General features: G+C 47.8%; 1 protein-coding gene across 1 annotated transcript; it reads left to right on the top strand.

Moving 5' to 3' along the window:
- The first annotated feature begins 46 nt into the window (after nucleotides 1–46).
- On the top strand, nucleotides 47–22,010 carry SF3A1 (splicing factor 3a subunit 1). The gene is made up of 16 exons (XM_012763900.2): nucleotides 47–224; nucleotides 3,078–3,199; nucleotides 8,953–9,160; nucleotides 10,399–10,656; nucleotides 14,035–14,109; nucleotides 14,790–14,940; nucleotides 15,267–15,460; nucleotides 16,298–16,412; nucleotides 16,690–16,875; nucleotides 17,567–17,688; nucleotides 17,787–18,032; nucleotides 18,592–18,799; nucleotides 19,309–19,463; nucleotides 20,446–20,547; nucleotides 20,662–20,733; nucleotides 21,513–22,010. Exons 1-16 carry the CDS (start codon nucleotides 162–164, stop codon nucleotides 21,612–21,614), a joined length of 2,379 nt encoding a protein of 792 aa, XP_012619354.1. The 5' UTR covers nucleotides 47–161; the 3' UTR covers nucleotides 21,615–22,010.
- The last annotated feature ends 150 nt before the right edge of the window (nucleotides 22,011–22,160 follow it).

The following is a 22,160-nucleotide window of genomic DNA, read 5'->3' as shown; positions in this document are numbered from 1 at the left end:
AGGGGGCGGGCCCGGAAATGCGTCAGCCTCCCCTCCTCGGCGACGACTCCTTCGGCCGCCGCCATCTTGGGAGCTTGTCGTACCGTCCGGCAGGGAACCTGTCTTGACGCTGCACCTCTTACCGATACCGAGGCGGGCTGGCAGCCCTGAGCGTCGCAGTCATGCCGGCCGGACCCGTGCAGGCGGTGCCTCCGCCGCCGCCGGTGGCCACCGAACCCAAACAGGTACCTCGCCGCCACCCCCACCCCACTCCGCACCTCAACCTGCAGCCCGAGCCTAGGCCTGGGCGCTCCTCCCTCGTGTTGGAAGAGGCGGCCTCTCTGGGAGGGCTCGGAAGGACTGCGAGTCCCAGGAGGCTGAGCGCGTCCCGCGCTGCCTTCTCGTAGCAAACGAGCGCTCTAGAACAGTGGTTCTCAAAGTGGTCCGCGGACCATCGGTATCGGCGCGACCTGGGAGTTTGTTTGAAATGCGAAGTCTCTACCTCTAGATAGGAATCCCAAGGTGATTTCACTAAAGTGTGAGAAGCATTGTTTCACCGACTGGCTTTGGCAGTTGGGCCTCCAGCCTTTGCCCAATAATCCCTAATTTTCCGGTCTGTACGGTACATTTTTGGATGTTAATGCTCAGCATCTACTCATTGTTTACCCTAAACCATACACCGTGCCAGGCCCCGACGTCACCGGAATGAATGAGGCACGACCCTTGCCTGTGGAGCTCACAGACTAATGGGAAGACAGACATACCTGAATACTTGACAGATGTTTATTGTCTGGATCACTATAAATGATATAGTGTCATCAACCCATCCTTTAAAAAGCTCTCAATCGTGCTACTGAAGACCATCTCTTAAAAAGAGAGAGAGAGAGAAAGAAAAAGCTCTCAATAGAAGGGAAAACTGTGCATAATTAATTGTGTATATGGTATCATATACCCTATGCTAGAAGGACGTGGTAATCTAATCACCATTGCTTGCTGGAGTAAAGAGGATATTAAGGTAGGGGAAGGTCACAGGATTGAAAAGTAAATTGCTTTTAGTAGGATGAATAGGAGTTCACCAAGGAGGTGATTAGGGAAGGAAAATAGTAATTTTTATTAATTCATCAAACATTTATTGTGCACATACTATGTGCTGATCACTGCTTTGGGTTCAGAATAAAATAGGGACATGCCTGAAGAGTGTGCTCTTTCCACAAATATTTAAGTGCCTTTGTATCTCTGGTATTTTCTCAGGCACTAGGGGAAAATAAACAAGATAGTACAGGATAATAAGTACAAAGACTGAGGTAAGAATCAGATGTTGCCTCTGGTCAAGGGTAAAGGAACAAGTGTTGAAGTGTAAGGTTAGGAGAGCGGTGGCAGGAGGTGTGATTCTTAAGATTTGAACTTTTCCTTGTAGACAATGGCAAGAAAAGGAGGGGTTTTACACCGGATAGTGACATTTGCATTTCAGAAATTCAGATAGGCAGACAGTGATATAGAGAATCACTAGGAGGGTGGGAGACCAGTCAGCCACTCTATTCAAAAGATGCTGAGCTTCAGAAAGACCATAGGAGACAAAGGGAAAAGAAAGAAAAATGAAACAACAAAAAGTGCTGAGTGCCTAGCCTAGATTGGGAAAGGAGGATGGGGCAGAGGGGATAGGCAAGCTCTTGTCACAAGGTGGCTGATGGTACAGGCTCTCCAGCCAAAATGATGTGTTGAAATCCTGGTTGTGCCAATTGGACATTAAGCTCTGCATTCCTCATCTGTTATATCTCATCTGTAATATGGGGGTAATAAGAGTATTTAACCTCATAGGGTTCTTGTAAGGGTTATAAGAGTTAACATAATTAACGTGCTCAGAAAAGTGTCTGGGACCTACTCTGCTTGATAAATGATGACATTTATTGTCATTGAGTGTGGAGGCTGAGGAAGGGAAAGTAGGCCCAAGTTTCTGGCTTGGATAACAGGATAGCCACTCATGAGGAAAGATGTTAGAGATGAAAGTGCCCAGGGGTCCGCGGCATCTAAAGACACAAGAGTGATCTGTGACATGGATTTGGGTGGGATTATTCAGCCTGGAGGTGGGAGGGGAAGTGAAGGACGTGGCTGTGAGTGCCTGACTTAGGTGTGACTACTGTGCCAAGAGAACCAAGAACAGAATTTTGGGGGTCTCTAGCATTACAGGGCAGGAGGTAAAACAGGAGCCAGGAAGGAAACTTGGGTAGAATGGTGAGCAAGAAGGACAGACAGGTGAGAATGGGGTGTGGGAGTTGAGTGGAGAGTTTTGTGAAGGAATGGTCACTAGTCAAGGCCAGATAATGGCTGTAGTTGGCTGTAGGCCGTTTTTGATTTTGGCCAGAGCACTTGAAATGAATGGGAACTAAATGGGAGGTGAGGAAGTGGGAAGGCCAAGACTGAAAAGAACTCAGGATGTTTAGCTACTAAAGGAAGGGAAGGGAGAAGGGACCAGCATAAAGGAACTTGTAGTCAGGGGAGAAACTTGATTTTTCTAAGATGAGAGACTTGACCGTTTATTTACTAAGGGGACGAAGCTGCTGAGGAAAGAATATTGGAGTTTATGGGACAATTAATATTGAATATTCCAGCAGAGTTTCACAAAACATTTGAGCGTTGAATGGGGGTTAAGAGTGTGGAATGGATGCTGAGGGAAAGGACATTCAGGGCAGAAGGAGCTGCCAGTGAGGAATTTCCCGTTTCTTTATTCAACAAACAATTACTGAGTGTTCCATGCCAGGCACAGCACTGTGTTCAGAGTTACAGACATGGCCTTCTGGATTCTGGACCATGGTTTCTCAGAAAGTAGTCAGAGCCCCTGCATCCTGTATCATCTGGACACTTGATACAAATGCAGGTTTCTGGTCCTGCTGAGGCAGTCCAGCTAGTTGGGAGCCAGGAGGCTGCTCTTTTCCCTCCTCCTGGTTTCCCAGGAGTGGCCCATGCAAGCGCACTGCTGTTAAGAGAACTGCTTTTCTGAAGCAGGGGATCTAACCTGAGGGAAGTCTGTGGGTGACAGTCTATGCTCTCAACAGTATCCTAGAGGGGTTTAACAGTATTTCCTTGTCTTGTTTTCACAGCCCACAGAAGAAGAAGCATCTTCAAAAGAGGATTCTACACCTTCCAAGCCAGTGGTGGGAATTATTTACCCTCCTCCAGAGGTCAGAAATATTGTCGACAAGACTGCCAGCTTTGTGGCCAGGTAACATAGCTACTTCTGCTAGGGTGGGTCAGAGGTGGATTTTAGGAGGAAGAGTTCCTGAATCAGCACAAGGATAATGCCTGGGCTTTTGGAGAGGCATTGTTGGCTTAGGCCTTTTAATTTGTCTAGAACCACAGCATGGCAATTAGGTGGTAGCTTCTCTGACACAGCACAGCAGTGGCCAAAGTGAGAGTCACACCTACCTCTATAGGCACCAGGAGCTTCTGCTTTCAAAACAGGCTTGAGGAAATGCCTGGAAAGCTGCTTTGGCAGAATGTATGTGTTTGTGTCTGAGCTGCTGGCCTGAATAAGATAAAACGGAGAATTGATCATTCTCATTATGCAAGGACTGCATTCCACAGAGCTTCAAATTACCTATCTACAAAATTGAACAAAATACCATCTCAGAGTTGTCCTGTCTGAGGCAGGAGGGAGGTAATGGGACTGAATGCAGTTCAGTTACGTCATGCAGGTGTTAGCTGTCATCTCAGATGGCATGGAAATTGGTCAAGAGTTCCTCCCCTCTCTCATTCCCACTGCACTTAATGCACAAGGATGGAATCTTCTTCTTCTTCTTATTTTTTTTTTTTTGAGACAGTCTCACTTTGTTGCCCAGGCTAGAGTGAGTGCCGTGGCATCAGCCTAGCTCACAGCAACCTCAAACTCCTGGGCTCAGGCAATCCTCCTGCCTCAGCCTCCTGAGTAGCTGGGACTACAGGCTTGCGCCACCATGCCCAGCTAATTTTTTCTATATATATTAGTTGGCCAATTCTTTCTATTTATATAGTAGAGACGGGGTCTCGCTCTTGCTCAGGCTGGTTTCAAACTCCTGACCTTGAGCAATCCGCCCGCCTCGGCCTCCCGGAGTGCTAGGATTACAGGCGTGAGCCACCACGCCCGGCCTATTATTATTTTTGAGACAGAGTCTCATTCTGTTGCCCAGGCTAGATTGAGTGCCGTGGTGTCAGCCTAGCTCACAGCAACCTCAAACCCCTGGGCTCAAGCAATCCTTCTGCCTCAGCCTCCCGAGTAGCTTGGGACTACAGGCATGTGCCGCCATGCCTTGCTAATTTTTCTATATATTTTTAGTTGGCCAATTAATTTCTTTCTATTTTTTAGTAGAGACAGGGTCTCGCTCTTGCTCAGGCTGGTTTCGAACTCCTGATCTCGAGCAGTCCACCTGCCTTGGCCTCCCAGAGTGCTAGGATTACAGGCGTGAGCCACCATTCCTGGCCTGGTGGAATCTTCTTGATGGCCACTTGACTCCAAAGGTCAACAACATCCACCTTGTCTAAAGTATTTATAGTATTCCTTTGACAGCCAGTAGGCTACATATAGCTTACAGATGTTTTGTTTGTCCTCATAATATTTTTTTAAAACTCAAATTAGTTGCCACTATTTAAAAATTAGGAGATTTTATAAATTTCTAATCTAGATTACGGTAGCTCACGCCTGTAATCCTAGCACTTTGGTAGGCTGAGGCAGGAAGATTCCTCAAAGTTAGGAGTTCAAGACCAGCCTGAGCAATATAGCAAGACCCTATCTTTACAAAAATAGAAAAATTAGCTGGGCATAGTCTTGCTCACCTGTAGTCCCAGCTACTCGGAGGCTGAGGCAGGAGGATTGCTTGAGCCCAGGAGTTTGAGGCTGCAGTGAGCTGTGATCAGCTCTTGCCTTCATGCCCAGGCAACAAAGTGAGACCCTGTCTCAAAAAAAAAAAAAAAAAAATCTGGATTTCTGGCTTCTCTTGACAAACCAGACAGCTCTTCCTGCTCAACTGGCCCTGAGCAGACTGCTGCCCTTGGAGCATCTATTCTCCAGGGGGCCACGCCTTGACAGTCACTTTCCTGAGTCAGCATATACATCACTATACGTCATTTAATAGATACTCCTTCCTTTCTCTGCCTTCTAATAAAATTAAACAGAATTACTCTGGTTAATGTGTTTCATTGTGTTAGCCCTGTGCAGTTTCATCTCTTCATATTTCTAGGTTTTTTGGGTTTTTTTTTTTTTTGGTTTTTTTTTTAGACAAGAGTCTCACTCTATTGCCCGGGCTTGAGTGCCGTGGCATCAGCCTAGCTCACAGCAACCTCAAATTCCTGGGTTTAAGCTATCCTTCTGCCTCCCGAGTAGCTGGGACTACAGGCATGTGCCACCATGCCTGGCTAATTTTATATATTTATATTTTTAGTTGGCCAATTAATTCTTTCTATTTATAGCAGAGACAGGGTCTTGCTCTCGCTCAGGCTGGTTTTGAACTCCTGACCTTGATCATCTGCCTGCCTCGGCCTCCCAGAGTGCTAGGATTACAGGCGTGAGCCACCGCGGCCGGCCCTCTAGCTTTTAATTAACCTGGGTATTTTGTTAAAAGCTGCCCTGTGCTTAACTGAACATTGTTAGGTCATGTCAGATTTAGGGAAGCAGGTGTTGTTTAAGATAAGTGTTAAATGTCTCATAGCAACACTCATGCTTCCCCTTTTCTCCTGATATTTTAAAAACAATAAATAGGAAAAGGGTGTTGGGTGAACAGTCACCACGATCTCATTACCAGAATAGTTTCTACCAACTGTTTTCACTTTTTCCTGTTTCCTTCTGGCCCTTGGTATCCTTTTTTAGATTCTTATAATGCTAGCAGAGATACTTTCACATCCTTCTTTTTCCTTCCATGGTGTGTTATAGGCATTTTTCTGTGTCGCTCACTGTTTTCCTGATGCTGTAAGGTTCGCTGTGGAGAGCACGCACCATGTGGAAGTGCGTGCTGCATGCCGCATGAGCACATGTGAACCTAGCAGAAGTGAAGCTGAGTCCTACATGCTTGCTCTAACCTAGTCCCTTTACTGCAATGTAAATGAAAGTAAGTTTGAAGATTTTAGAAATGCCTACAAAACCAATCTCTGTAGCTAAAAATCTATCTAGAGATGTACTAAAAATCTATCTAGGTCCTAACAAGGACCTACCTTCCTTGACTGGGCCGTCTCCCCTGTATTTTCCTTAGAGATTGTTTCCAACATTTCAGTTTGGCAAATGAAACTATGGGGAAGTCTTTGAGCATTTTCTTTTTCTTTTAGATTGTTTCCTTTGAAGAAAATTCTGTGTAGCACATTACTGGCTAAAAGAGCATTTTTAAAGATTTCTTAAACATTTTTGTCAAGTAGCTTTCCAATAGTTTTGTGACATCCTCTGCTGCTACAGAAATAAGAGTTTGTCAAGGTCCCTCAAAAATAACTATACATGCACATCTCTAGATAGATTTTTAGCTACGGTGATTGCTTTTGTAGGCATTTCTACCATCTTCAAACTTGCTTTTGTTTACATTGTAGCAAAGGGACAGACTGGGTTAGAGCAAGCATGCAGGTCTCGGCTTCACTTCTGCTAGGTTCACATGTGTTCATGGAGCATGCAGCAGAAATCCATAACTGAGTGTGGTTTTCCAGAAGGAATTTTTTCTCTCTTGGTTGGGTCTTCCCTTTCCTACATTTTTCCTGTCAAGAAACTGAAGTGGAAATTACCCTTAAAAAGTCCCACCATCTGGTTGAGTCAGAATCATGTCTTTTCCTGCTGAAATTACTCCTTGTGTTAGAGAATATATTTCTAAAATTAACATTAAGCTAATTTAAAGCAACAGAATAGCTTGGAATGAACATGCCTGCCTTCTCATAGTTTTATCTTTCTGATTGTTCCCATATGTGGTGAGGTTATGGCTTAAGCAGTGATGTATGAGACAACAGGGCCTCTTTTTCTAGCAGCCCTTCATCTACCCTGGGCATTTGCTGGGAATGGTGGCCTTGTTTAGCAGGATTTAAGTGAACATTCAACCCTCCTCTTTGTGTGTGGTTTGCATGATTTAAGGAGTGAGGGAAATGCTTTTTCCTAAAGCATGAGGTTCCAGTTGGACTAATTCACGGTCAGATTGAGACCTTATGGTGTTAGTCACACTATAGGGTGTGACCAGAACTTGCTGAGCAGCTGGCCTGGGTGTTGACCACCAGCGTGGCACAGATCATTGTGGCGAATCTGGAGCACAGTGCTGTCTGCACCTTGTCTCCTGGCTTCTCACAAGACCAGGTGTGTGAAAGTCTGAAGAAAGTCACACCCTGTGGCCATGCCCAGGTGTGTTTAGGGCAGCTCTTAGTGCAAGGTTCTGGCCAGAGAGCGATGGAAGCCCACAGATGTTCTGAATATTTATGGAACAGCCCCTGCGAGCCGTCAAAAGAGTAACAGCCCCTTGCATTTACCGAGCACTGTATGATTCAAAAAGGCTTTGTCAGCTCCTTAGTTTGATCTTCTCAGTGATACTAAATGGTAGAGAGGGAATGTGGTGTTAGCTACATTAATTTGTACATGGGGAAATCAAGGCAGAGAGTAGTTTGGTAACTTGCTGTGGGTCAGAGTGAATTAATAGTGAACCTGAAACTTGAAATGTGTCCAGACCAATGTAGGTGCTGTATGTAAGTGTGGCACCTTGAAATATTACCACTGGGACTTTTTAAAAATCAGAGTTCCCTAAACATTGTGACAGGGGCATTTTTTTCATTATCCTGAGTTGTTGAAGGTATATAAACTGTGACCATGGGGCATATCTGGGCAACCATTTCAGTCACAGAAAGCAGTGGGAGACCATCCCCTGCAGATTTTACCACCCCCTGTCACCTGAATGTGCCTTAGACAGTAACATAAATCTGCGTCCATGTGGAGCAGGTTTCCTGTGTGGGCTTCACCAGTAGTAAGTGGGAGGATTTTAGATAGTACTTGGACAAGGCATTAAATCATCTAAATTTTTATGTTTTTTTAGTCTTTTCTTATTACCTAAAGGACAGAGTCTCAGTTTAGTGCTATTATGTCTTTAACACCTCTTCAGCACTTAACTAATCTCCCCTTTTTTTTTTTTTTTTTTTTTGAGACAGAGTCTCACTTTGTTGCCCAGGCTAGAGTGAGTGCCATGGCGTCAGCCTAGCTCACAGCAACCTCAAACTCCTGGCTCAAGCAATCCTCCTGCCTCAGCCTCCCAAGTAGCTGGGACTACAGGCATGCACCACCATGCCCGGCTAATTTTTTGTATATATTAGTTGGCCAATTAATTTCTTTCTATTAGTAGAGACGGGGTCTCGCTCTTGCTCAGGCTGGTTTCGAACTCCTGACCTTGAGCAATCCGCCCGCCTCGGCCTCCCAGAGAGCTAGGATTACAGGCGTGAGCCACCGCGCCCGGCCCTAATCTCCCCTTTTAACTAAGAACTAGCATCAGCAAACTTTGAGCTAAATAAATGTTGACAACTTTGTTTTCACTATATTCATTTTTGACTCCTTTATCTTTAATTTTTTATTGTTACTGGTAGAGACAGGGTCTTACTATGTTGCCCAGGCTGGTCTCAAACTCCTGGGCTCAAGCAATTCTCCCACTTCAATTTCCCAAGCAGCTGGGATTATGGTGCAAGTCACTGTGCCCAACTTAAATAAATTTTTTAAATAAATGAATTTTGTTAAAAGAGCAGTAGCCCAGATGGTTTTAGAAATGGCAGAGGAGCTGAGGAATGACCGAGGTTGGGGAGACCGTGTGTGGAGGTGGCCTGGGCCAGGCTGAATGAGGCAGATAGCACTAACAGCTGCTCCTAGGAGGCCTGAGGGGGATGCCTGCTGTGCTGAAGGATGGGTTGGTTTGAGCAGTGGGTGGTGGCATGAAGGAGGCTCAGTGGACAGTGTTCTGGATCTAAGTAGCCACAAGGGTTGTGATGATAATTATTTTTTCTTGTTTCCAGAAACGGGCCTGAATTTGAAGCTAGGATACGACAGAACGAGATCAACAACCCCAAGTTCAACTTTCTGAACCCCAATGACCCTTATCATGCATACTACCGCCACAAGGTCAGCGAGTTCAAGGAGGGAAAGGCACAGGAGCCCTCAGCTGCCATCCCTAAGGTCATGCAGCAGCAGCAGCAGGCCACCCAGCAGCAGCTGCCCCAGAAGGTTTGGAGCCCAGCCCCTCTCCTCACTTCCCCAGGGATGGGAGGGAAGCAAAGACAAGGAGGGTATCTGTAATTCCAAACCTCACAGCCACCCAGGGAGAGCAGCGAGGTCATCATCCCCTTCTCACAGAGGCGGACACTGAGGCTCAGACAGTGAAGTACTGATAAGAGTGGAATTTCTTGACCACTGCTTGTCAAGCTCTGTGCTCCGTACTGTAGGAGCCCTGTCTCATTGACTCCACAGAGGCTGCATGAGGAGGGTGGTAGTTGAGGAGTCTGAGGGTTGGGGGAAGTGTGATTTATCCAAGGCCTTGATCATGGTGAGAGGGCAGTGCCCTGGTGTGCGGAGGACTCCCTACCCTACTGTGCTAAAGGAGGCAGTGTGGGCTGTGGGCCCCTTGTGCCATCCCTTCCCTTCTGTTTCATTTTCCCAGGGCCCCTCCACCTGGCCTGCCCTAATACCATCCTCCCTGAGCTGAGGCCCAGCCCTAGGGGCTGTTAGCATTGTGAATGAAGACAGGGGCTGACACATTTTGCTTCCTCTGCAGACCTGGACCAGTCCCTTCATTTTGCTGCACTCCTGAGCCATGGTAGAAAAGGCCGCCTCTTGTTTTGCAGTGGGATGTAAAGGTTAAAGTCCAGTTCTAAGAAATGCATTGCAAATTACTATTCCTAGGGCCTCAGGTTACCTCAGTATCTACGTATATAAAAAAGATTCTTATGACCTGTTTTTCTCATGGTTCAATTGGAGGTCATGGAAACAACCGTACAGTGAAGTTCTCTGCACACATATAGGCTTTACTCCATTCCATTCCCCTTGGGTGGGATTTTTCCCCCCTCTGAGACTTTTTTTTTTTTTTTTAAATTTTAGCGTATTATGGGGGTACAAGTGTTAAGGTTACTTATATTGCCCATGCCCCCTTTGGGTAGGATTTAATAAGCCATGTTCCTGTTGGAACTTCTGCCATCCAGATTTGGCTCTTGATTTCAGGGCAGGGGCAGAGATACAGAGGGGCACAGGTCTCACTCAAAGCTGTTCGGGGAGTTGAGGCCACATTTGGCCAGGAACTGATGCTCTTGTGAGTTAGGATTCTTTCACACCAATGCCAGTGGCGTGTACATAATTAACGGAAACGTAGTGTTCCACAGCCATCCTGCTGAGGGGGAGGCATTCCTGCCCCTTCTCTCTGGAGCCTGTCCACCCCATGCCTCCTGCCTCACACTCCCTCTGCTTCTTAGGTCCAAGCCCAGGTGATCCAAGAGACCATCGTACCCAAAGAGCCTCCTCCCGAGTTTGAGTTCATTGCCGATCCCCCCTCCATCTCGGCCTTTGACCTGGATGTGGTGAAGCTGACAGCTCAATTTGTGGCCAGGAATGGGCGCCAGTTTCTCACCCAACTGATGCAGAAAGAGCAGCGCAACTACCAGTTTGACTTTCTCCGCCCACAGCACAGTCTTTTCAACTACTTCACGAAGCTGGTGGAACAGTATACCAAGGTGCCTGGGCAGGGCAGGGGCTGGGGTGATGGGCCCAGGGAAGGAAGGCATCTTACCACCGGAAACACTTTCTCCACTCATTGTCTATGGGACAGTGCTTCCCTGTGGGGACTCTGAGCAAATGGTACGAATGAATCCCAGTTTAATGTAAAATTTTGATTTCTATTCACTTGTTTCTTTAAACATAACACTTGTTTCTTTTTTTTGAGACAGAGTCTCACTTTGTTGCCCAGGCTAGAGTGAGTGCTGTGGCGTCAGCCTACCTCACAGCAACCTCAAACTCCTGGGCTCAAGTGATCCTCCTGCCTCAGCCTCCTGAGTAGCTGAGACTACAGGCATGCGCCACCATGCCCGGCTAGTTTTTTCTATATGTGTTAGTTGGCCAATTAATTTCTTTCTATTTATAGTAGAGACGGGGTCTCGCTCTTGCTCAGGTTGGTTTTGACCTCGAGCAGTCCGCCTGCCTCGGCCTCCCAGAGTGCTAGGATTATAGGCGTGAGGCACCATGCCCTGCCAGAATACTTGTTTCTAAAGAGAAATAAAGCACATGATTGCCAACTACTGTTAAGGTGGTTGGCTATTAGGTGACAAGGCCAAGTGGTGCTAGCTGTTTTTAAGTACATTTCCATTTTCAGTTGCCTAATACAGAGCCTGAGAAGAAGCAAGCCCTTAATAATTGCCTCCTATTATCTAATTTAAGTGTTTTTCCTCCACTTTTCTGAAGCAGAAATAAGCTTATAGAAGTAAAGTTATGTAATCACCATCTGTCAGCTAATAGAGGTTTTAATCCACATTTGACTCTAAAACCTTTGTTCTTAACCCTGTAAAGTCTCTTAAATCACAAATATCATTTAAATAGGCATTGAGGAAATGTAATATAAGTTAATATAACTGACATTATTGAGAACATTTACATAATCGGCTCATTTAATTTCTAATAGTCTGTAATGTAGCCATTATTATGATGTTCACTTTGTAGGAGAGAAAACTAAGGCCCAGAGAAGTTAGCTTGGTCAGGGTCACACAGCTAGGAGGTTGCAGAGCTGGGCCTTGAGCTCTGGCATATTTACTCCAGACCCTGATTCTAAATTACCATGTGACATTGCTGCGATCAAGAATCAGAACAAGTCAATACTGGTATCTAACTCATTAACTGTCCGTGTGAGTTGTATTATATTTAGCTCAGGCTATAGTTTTGAGCCCAGGGTCTTGTGAAGCAAAGCCCTACAGTTGATTCATGAAAATCTTACTTGTTGATGTTCTTATTGTTACAATTAATATTAACAAATCTTAAAATGTGGATTGCATTGCATATAACTCACTCACAGAAAACAATAAATAACAAATTAGAAAGGTTCGTTTTGTTTTAATAAAACACTGTGGCCCCCAGGAAAAATCTATTTTTTTTACTAGGATAGCAGTTGATATGTTAAAATGTTTTAATTAGATCATTAATTTATTGCAAAGTACACTGGTGTAGATTTGCCTGTGGCACATTTTTCTTGCTATACTTATAGTGGAGGTTATTTTCCTTTTCAGTGGGATGGTCTATACATCTGGGGTTTTTTTTAGTTGTTTTTTTTTGGTTTTTTTTGAGACAGAGTCTCACTCTGTTGTCTGGGCTAAAGTGCTGTGGTGTCAACATAGCTCACTGCAACCTGACACTCCTGGGCTCAAGTGATTCTCCTGTCTTAGCCTCCCAAGTAGCTGGGACCACAGGCGTGTGCCACCACACCCAGCTAATGTTTTCTATTTTTAGTTGCCCAGCTAATTTTTTTTCTATTTTTATAGAGATGGGGTCTTGCTCTTGCTCAGGCTGGTCTTAAACTCCTAAGCTCAAGCGATCCTCTCTCCTTTGCCTCCCAGAGTGCTAGAAATACAGGTGTGAGCCACTGTACCCAACGTGTGCATCTATTCTTGATGTCTCAAACCAACATGTTAAAAATCTGACTTGAAAGGACTCATAAGGATTTCCTCTAACTTTGCTCAAAGTATATAATTAGAAAGAATTAGCTAAAACGTAGCTAATTTAATTATTAGCATAAAAATGTGTGTGTTTAGAACGTGACCAAATACAGAAGCAGAATAGCTAGAATAACAACCATTGAAGGCCAAAGGGTTACTGTAAGTAAACAGTATCAATTTTATTAATAAATGAGCCCTGGGTTAATTTCCCTCAGCAGGCTGCTTCCAGGGTTAAAGGTCTTTTTATTCTATTACTTTCCTGTTTTTCCTCCCTCGGAACTTGGGTATTGGCATTTGCTATTCTAACCTGAGGTACTGGTGTCTGTCTCTAGCCATGGAACACTGTGCACAGGTAGATTCTTGGGTAGAGATACGAGGAGGATTGGGGTGGGGCTCAGCCACTTGGCCAGTGGCAGTAGATACCATTGGGGAATGTAGAATGGCTGTTTAGCATAAACGCAGCATTCATTCTCTCAGTAAACATACACTGTCAGACATTATTTAGGGTGCTGAATATGTAATAGTGAATAGAAGACAGAAATCCCTGTCTTCATGGAGTTTCTTGTCTAGTAGGGAGGAGACAAGTGCAATGTCAGCGTATGTCAGATGGTGCTAAATATTATGGAGAAAAGGAAAGCAGGAGAGACAGAAATATAGGGAGGTGGGGCAGGGTAGGTTACAGTCTTCAAAGCATAGTCCGAGGAGGCCTGAAGTAGTTCAAAGGAAAAAGAGAACAAATCATTTTCAAGAAACCAGCCATCACGTACTCACTATTCTGTCAGTGTTTTGCATTCTTTCCTGCTTAGTCCTTGGAGCAGCCTTTTTATTTTTTATTTTTATTTTATTTTTTTTGAGACAGAGTCTCGCTTTGTTGCCCAGGCTAGAGTGAGTGCCATGGCATCAACCTAGCTCACAGCAACCTCAAACTCCTGGGCTCAAGCGATCCTACTGCCTCAGCTTCCCGAGTAGCTGGGACTACAGGCATGCGCCACCATGCTCGGCTAATTTTTTCTATTTATATTAGTTGGCCAATTAATTTCTTTCTATTTATGGTAGAGATGGGGTCTTGCTCTTGCTCAGGCTGGTTTCGAACTCCTGACTTCAAGCAATCTGCCCGCCTCGGCCTCCCAGAGTGCTAGGATTACAGGCGTGAGCCGCTGCGCCCAGCCTGGAGCAGCCTTTTTAAGTTGATGGTATCAACTTTAAGTGATGGTGTCACCATTTTGAGGAAAGAAACCAAGTTACTGGGGTTAAGTAACTTGCCCAAAGTCCCATGGCCAAGTGGAGTTGGGATTGGGACCCAGAATTCTGTGTTCTCACCTCCTGAGCCTTACCACAGGCCCAGGACAGCCACCTTCTGTCCCATGTTGTGATACACTGACAGTTGCTTTAACTCTTCTGTGTTTTATTTAGATCTTGATTCCTCCCAAAGGCTTATTTACAAAGCTCAAGAAAGAGGCTGAAAACCCCCGAGAAGTTTTGGATCAGGTAAACAGTCACTGATGGTGCAAGTTCTGCTGTGTGGGTTCTGTTTTGTGTTTAGAGACAGTCTCTGAGGCAGTACCTTGGTATATTCTAGGCCCAGGAAGAAAGGCCTTGTGGCTAGAAAGGCCAAAGAAACCTGGATTCCATATGCTTCCCATCATACTGCTACTTTCTGCTATGCTCTCAGATTCAGTAGGTTTCTTTCTCCTGAGCAGGTCTTCTAGTGACCTCGCTTTTTGAACCCCCAGGTTTTCAGAGTCATGAAGGCATATTGGTGTTGGCTGTGTTTCGTGGCTGCATGAAGGCTTTTGTTTCTCAGGGTCTGAGACTGCTGCTTCTCTTGAGGACAGTAGGTTGTCATGTAGACTTCCTGGAGGGTTTTGCTACTCTGTGCACAGAGCCCCTTGCCAACTTGAGCAGAAAACTTATAACAAATATTTGCTCTTGAGTTTAGACAGAGGGTAGTTTCCGTAGCATTTAGAATTTTCATCTGTCCAAACTTTGGGCCTGGCTGAAATCAGATGCAAATACTATAGTTTGCTCCAGGAAGTTCCCCTTGTGGGCAGAGCAACATCCTGTTCTGAAGGAGGTTCTGGTTTGGTGAAGGCTCTGGACATGATAGGTCCTATGGGGGACAGACTCTGATTCAGCTTAGCACCTTGCTGTTTCCCATCTCCTGACAGGTTTGTTACCGAGTGGAATGGGCCAAGTTCCAGGAGCGTGAGAGGAAGAAGGAAGAAGAGGAGAAGGAGAAGGAGCGTGTGGCCTACGCTCAGATTGACTGGCATGATTTTGTGGTTGTGGAAACAGTGGACTTCCAACCCAATGAGCAGGGTAGGTCTGTGAAGGGAGTGACTGGGAGCCAGGAACTCTGAGCCACCGTGGGAGACCTTGGACAAGTGTTCCCAGGGAGCAGCCAGATCTCCCAGGTGGCTTTATCAGTGTTTGCTTCCTCTCTGCTCGCAGAAGACTTCAGTTATACCACTTTGCCCAAATTATGTCCAATTCGATATATATGTATTGTGCCAGACCCTGGGTGGGCCTCTGGAGGTAGGAAGAGAAATCAGACAGAGCCCCAGCCCTTGGAGAGTCGAGACAGACAGGACAATAGGTGGGTCTTTGATAAGGAATCCCTTTGACTCTGGCTCATCCTCTGGTAGGGAACTTCCCTCCCCCAACCACACCGGAGGAGTTGGGGGCCCGAATCCTCATTCAGGAGCGCTATGAGAAGTTTGGGGAGAGTGAGGAGGTCGAGATGGAGGTCGAATCTGATGAGGAGGATGACAAACAGGAGAAAGCAGAGGAGCCTTCTTCCCAACTGGACCAGGACACCCAAGTGCAAGACATGGATGAGGTGAACTTTTGGGTCGGCCCATGGGATGACTTTTCTCCCTGGAGCCCCAGCTGGAGTCAGAGGTCCAGCTCCCTTGTGTGCCTTATAAAGAGGCGTGGGTTCTGAAGAGGGCTGTACAGTTACCCAACCCCAGACAGCACAGAGCCTCTTTCCAGCTCTGGCAATAAAGATTCATTCAAGGCAAGGATCTAAAAGCTGTGCTGGCCCTGTTCTTGGCCTTCCCCTTTGCCTACAGGCCCTATACCCACTGCCTCATGCTAGCCCTCATTTAGGGGGCACTCAGTATGACTCTATGCCTTGGTATATTTTGAGCTCTTAGCCAGGCCCCAGGCTCCCAGAGCTTTTCTAAATGTAGCCTATGCTTCCTTCTGGATATCCCTACCCCCTTCAAGCCAGGCCCTCCAAGCAGGCATAAACTGTCCAGAGCCAAACTGCTCTCCCCCTTGGAAAGAATTTATGTACAGTCTGAGAAGAAAGGGCCCCTGTGTCTGTGGGAATTGACTTTTTCTCTCCCTCCCAGCATTGCTCTGTGAGCAGCTACCATTGAGTGACTTGCCTCCCGCACCCCTCCCAGCATGTTAAGTGCCCTTGGCCTCTTGGGACTGCCTGGTGCCAACTGCTGGAAATGCCTGGGAGGAATGTTAGCACCATGGCCCCCAGTGTTCCCATTCATGCTGTAAGGAAGCAGCTTGGCCTGCTGCCGGCTGGCCTCAGCTGCACTGAGAGGCTTAGCACATGGATGCTGGCTGGCAGAGGCCAAGGCTCCCTGCCACCCTGAGAGCTGCAGGGAGGTGGCCTCTCATCCCCTCTGAGTCCTGCCACTGTGTTGCTTTTCAGGGTTCAGATGATGAAGAAGGGCAGAAAGTGCCCCCACCACCAGAAACACCCATGCCTCCGCCTCTGCCCCCAACTCCAGACCAAGTCATTGTCCGCAAGGATTATGATCCCAAAGGTATGATCTGCTTCCTAGCCCTTAGACTGCCCAGGAAGGTCCTGTGTGCCCTTGTGATTCCTCAGACCTGTCTGTTTCTGAGAGGACTTGAGGTGGCTTGTTGTAAAAGCACTGATAGTCTCTCTTTTATAGGCATTGTGGTAGGGAACAAGACTTAGTCATCTCTGGTGCATTGGTGCCTTGTACAGTGTCAGGTACAAGGGTACCACTGAATGGATGTATCACTTTCCCCAGGCTGCCATCCTGTGTTCTTACTCAAACATCTGTTTCCTTTTAGCTTCTAAGCCCCTGCCTCCAGCCCCTGCTCCAGATGAGTATCTTGTGTCCCCCATCACGGGGGAGAAGATCCCTGCCAGCAAAATGCAGGAACACATGCGCATTGGGCTTCTCGACCCCCGCTGGCTGGAGCAGCGGGATCGCTCCATCCGTGAGAAGCAGAGTGATGATGAAGTGTATGCACCAGGTGAGTGGGGATTCCAAGAGATCCCATGGGAATTTCCAAATTACAGTCAGCTGCCTTGAAGCAAATGTAGGAAGCAACAGTTGAGGTCAGCAAAGCTTTCAAGGATAGATGTGGCCCTTGATGTTTTACAAGAACTCTCCATTTTCCAGAAGAACTCCCCATAGGAATCCTCCAGAGGCAGGCACTGACGTACATGACACATGCCTACTGACATCCCAGAGCAAGATCTGGCTATGGGGGGTGGTGGTGGTGGTTTGCTCATTCCTGTGGCTTTCTTAGAATGAGGGCACTGATTCCTGGAGTACTCTGAGCTCCTTGGAATGGAACAGGGCTCCTGTCACTGCAGTTTGAGAAGCAGACAATAGGGAGGGAATCATGCCAGAGGTGGGGGACCAGGCTTTTAGTTCTGACTCTGCACTTACCACTCATGTGACCCTGTCTGCACAGTTGCCTTCTCTGGCCCACCATCTTTTCAGAAGTCAGAAGGGTTTGACAAGCATTGGGTTTATAGGCTTAGTGCCAGTTGGGCAGCTCTCCCTAGGCTCAGAGGACAGGCGTGCTGTGTTGGAGTCCAGAGTCACCCTCATCGCATCCTCCACCCTGCACACCAGGAAAGCTGCTGCCTTGTCAGAAGGACACATAGTTTAGTTTCCTTTTCTATCCCTTGCTCCTGTTCTGTGACTGTGTACAGGTCTGGATATTGAGAGCAGCTTGAAGCAGTTGGCTGAGCGACGTACTGACATCTTCGGTGTAGAGGAAACGGCCATTGGTAAGAAGATTGGTGAGGAGGAGATCCAGAAGCCAGAGGAAAAGGTGTGGCTAACAGATTCTAGCCTTCCCTGCCTTTAGTTTCCCACACTGGATTCAGTTCCAGGAATCCTGACGAGCTTTGCCTTTGCTTTCCCTTATAGGTGACCTGGGATGGTCACTCAGGCAGCATGGCCCGGACCCAGCAGGCTGCCCAGGCCAACATTACCCTCCAGGAGCAGATTGAGGCCATCCATAAGGCCAAGGGCCTGGTGCCAGAAGACGACACCAAAGAGAAGATTGGCCCCAGCAAGCCCAATGAAATCCCCCAGCAGCCACCGCCTCCGTCTTCAGCCACCAACATCCCCAGCTCAGCCCCACCCATCACCTCTGTGCCCCGACCACCCACAGTAAGCCAGCAGCCAGCCTGTGACTGACGTTTTAGGGTTCTTGGGGTTGGACACTGTTGGCTGAGAAGGGCAGCTGCCTTAGAGTGGGGCCTGAGTGCTGAGAGGGTCAAGTTGAAAGAGCAAGAACCCTTTAAAAGGAAGTGGGAACCTCTGGCCTGATCTGTCTTCAGAGGAGGATTCCTTCCAGGCAGGAAGACAAGGGGCAGTTTGCAGCAGAGAAAGGCTACAGGGCTTAGTGGGTCTTTGAGGACTGCTGGCCTGTCTCCAGGAGGCTAAGTCAAGGTTAACCTCTTTAATGGCTCTTAGTGTTTGACTTAGTGTTTGAGCAGCTTGTTGAGTTTAACTCACTGAGTCCCAAGTGGAGAGAGTCGCCCTAGTCCTCTCAGCAACACTGTTTCTGTCAGATGCCCAGCGTGAGGCTGTAGTCTCAGCCCCAGGGTGTTGAGGTGGAGCTGTCCAGTCCCATCCTCCAGGTTGTAGGTGGCCAGTTGCCCGCTGTGTGTACCCTTGGAATTCAGCTTTGGCTTCCTGTCACGTGTGGGTCCTGTGTCCCCCACAGATGCCGCCTCCTGTCCGTACCACAGTTGTGTCTGCAGTACCTGTCATGCCCCGGCCCCCGATGGCGTCTGTGGTCCGGCTGCCCCCTGGCTCAGTGATCGCCCCGATGCCACCCATCATCCATGCACCCAGGATCAATGTGGTGCCCATGCCTCCCTCGGCCCCTCCTATCATGGCACCTCGCCCACCTCCCATGATTGTGCCAACAGGTCAGTGTCTCAGCAGCTTTCCAGACCACTGGGTCAGGGACCACAGGCCGAGCAGTGGCTGATGTTAGTACCACACGTTTCAGCTTTGTGATCTCCCCTTTCAAATCCTCACCAGCCCAGAGGAGAGCCTTGGCTTCCCATGTGAAAGATTTCCAAGCCTGGGGCTGGGAGCCACAGTTCCTGGGGAGATGGGAGTCTGAAACAGCATAGCTGGTGTCTGCACTTAGAGGTCAGGCCCCAGACAGGCTCAGAAGCCTGGGAGGTGTTTGTTGGCTAGTACCCACTCCATCCTTCAGTCCTGCCTCCCCTCCAATCTCTTGCTGCCTAATATGAGCAGCCTCCCAGGTCCCCCTGCCAGGGAACCTACTGCCTGCCAGACTCAGCAAGGAGTAGCACTTGACACCTCTGACTGGAGGGAACTTTTGTAATCTCCTCTTCCAAATCCTCACTGGCATGAGTCCTGGGCCCCTTCCCCTCACTCATGGGGCTGCTTATTCCTGTCTTTGCAGCTTTTGTGCCTGCTCCACCTGTGGCACCCGTCCCAGCTCCGGCCCCAATGCCCCCCGTCCATCCCCCACCTCCCATGGAAGATGAACCCACCTCCAAGAAACTGAAGACAGAGGATAGCCTCATGCCTGAGGAGGAGTTCCTGCGTAGGAACAAGGTATGTGGTTGCAGAGTGCTGCCTGTGGCCTGGAATCTGTAGCTAGGGCGGTCCAGTTCCATCCTAGGCACATGTTCCCCTGGCTGACCTGTTTCCACTCTCATGGTTTTGGCTTCTGGGGTCTAGGTCAGCCATTGGAGGCTTCTTAGGGCCTCTGAGTGTACACGAAATGTGGGATGAGCAATTGCAGGAATGGTGGTGGTGGTCCCCCTGGTGTGGACTCTTGTAGAGGCCAGCAGGGACACCCAGCTCCACAGGTAGCACAAGTCAGATGTGAGAGGGACCCTAGACACCTAGAGGAAATCCTGGATGCAGTTCCTAAATTCACTGTGGCCTTCCTCCTCAGTTCCAGCCCTCAGGAGGTTTGCCTGTTGGGGTGGGGTCCTAGTGGGGACTGGAATAAGGGGAGGTGGGAACCATGTCACTGCTGGTTTCTAGGAAAGCTGGTAGGCTCCAGTGAAGAGGCAGAAACAGCCCCTGTTTCTGCCAGCTCCTCTGGTGTATTTAACCAAGTCTTTTTTAAATTTTCTTTTTAATGATAGTGCTCATTTCTTTCAGCACTTATTTGAGTGCCACGGTAGAGCTAAACTTTATAGGCGCTTTTCCATTTAATGCCCACAACAGTTATGATCAACTGTGTTTTACTGATAATGGCATTGAGGCTCAGAGAGACCTAGTGAGCTGGGAAGCTAAATTGGGGACCCAGGTCTTCTCTTGTAATGCTTTTTGGGGTTTGCAGAGCTACTTTAGCTCTAGACTCAGCAGGAAGCAAGGTAAAGGTGGTTTTAAAGAAAAGAAACCGAATCTTGAAAAGGGGAAGTGACTTGTGCAACATCACAAGTGATACCAGTTGTCAATTGGGCCAGAATCCAGGTGCCCAGATACACAGGTGACATTATCTGGACTGGCCCAGAGATAGCACTGTTGGGTTCCTGATTGGCTCCAGGCTCCCCAGCCATAATGACCACCTCCTGTTTTGCAGGGTCCAGTGTCCATCAAAGTCCAGGTGCCCAACATGCAGGATAAGACGGAATGGAAACTGAATGGGCAGGTGCTGGTCTTCACCCTTCCGCTCACAGACCAGGTATGGGTTGCTGCCACCAACTGGTATCAGGTGCATGGGAACCAAGGGGTCAGGGTATATCTTCTTCCAGCTGGCCTTAGCAAGGGTGTAAATGACCTCTCCTTGGTTCCATAGGTCTCTGTCATTAAGGTGAAGATTCATGAAGCCACTGGCATGCCTGCAGGGAAACAGAAGCTGCAGTATGAGGTGAGTCAATGTCCACGGTCCTGCCCCGGGGTCCCAACACCTGTGCTATCACAAACTAAATCCCATGTGGAAACCCAGTGGGGAGTGGAGAAACATCTGGGTGTGGCCATCTGAGTCCATCTTAGAAGCGATGAAGCTGGCTGGGAGTGCTGGGGCAGCCAGGCCTGACAGTGTGAGGCTCTGGCAGGGTCACAGTGGTCATAGTACAACTGTGACCATAGTACAGTTGTAGTCATAGTACAACCGGAAAACCCTTTGCCTCAATGATTAGGTAGCAGGTAGAGATCTGGTTACCAGACTTGGGAGTGGCTCTGGAGGGTTCCTGACCCAGTGGTGGGGCTGTCCTAGCATGCAGTGTGTTCTCTAGCAGCTTGGCATTACACACGGGCACAGAGGTGATAGTCCAGCCCAGCCTGGTTCCTGCCAGATGGCACGCAGGGCCGGTGTTCTCTGTCTCTGGACCTCAGTTTCCTACACTGTAAAGTGAGGTTGTTTGGCTAGGTGATCTCTAAAGAGCTTATGATTTGAGAGTCAGAACTCCATGGTTGGTCAGGGCCAGCTTTTTAGGGAGTTGAGCTTTGAGTCATATGTTGACAAAGGGGAAGAGCATAAATTGGTGGGAAGGAAGGAAAAGAGAGAAGGAAGAAGGAGAGCCCTCCAGTCCCCCACCCACTCTGTTCCCTCAAGCTCCTGTGTTTGCTAAGTTCAGAGTTGTAAGGCCGCAGTGGTGTGCCCCAGGCCAGGTTGCTCCTAACTAAGGCATGGTGTCTGTTTTCCAGGGCATCTTCATCAAGGATTCCAACTCACTGGCTTACTACAATATGGCAAATGGTGCCATCATCCACCTGGCCCTCAAGGAGAGAGGCGGGAGGAAGAAGTAGAAGAGAAACCCATTGTCAGGTCCCTGCCATTTTGCCTCTCCTGTCCCCCACCCCTCCCCAGACCCAGGAGGCTTACCTGGGGCCTTGGCCCCTGCCTGCATATTAGTTTCCCTCTTACTCAATTTGGGAATTTAAATTGTCCTACAGAGGTTCATCCCTCCCACCCCTTCCCCACGTTGGTAAAAGTAGCAGGGATTTCTAAGCCACTGTCTGGAATCCCTTTGTGTTAGGGTGTCTTTCTTCAGGCAGCCCATTAGGAATTGAGAGCCCAGAGATGTCCTGCAGGATAGTTTCATAGAGCTAAGTGGTACTTGGCTGATAGAATGTGGTGGTTATTGTCATTAATCATTTTGTATCTTACCATGGGCTAATAAACTTCCGAACCCTCTTGTGAAATCAGTGTAATAAGACTTGTCCCTTGGCCACTTGTACCCTGTCCAGACGCAAGGCACTGGGAATACTACACAGTGCTGTGTGGTTTCTCTCTGCTGTGAGCAATACTGGGGTTTGCAACTAATTCTTGCTGCGATCTTATCTTTTATGTTT

This window comes from Microcebus murinus, chromosome 22 (assembly GCF_040939455.1).
Source record: "Microcebus murinus isolate Inina chromosome 22, M.murinus_Inina_mat1.0, whole genome shotgun sequence".
In the NCBI taxonomy this organism is placed as follows: Eukaryota; Metazoa; Chordata; class Mammalia; order Primates; family Cheirogaleidae; genus Microcebus; species Microcebus murinus.
Note: the sequence above shows the minus strand (reverse complement) of the source record. Positions and strands in the feature narration are given on the sequence as shown.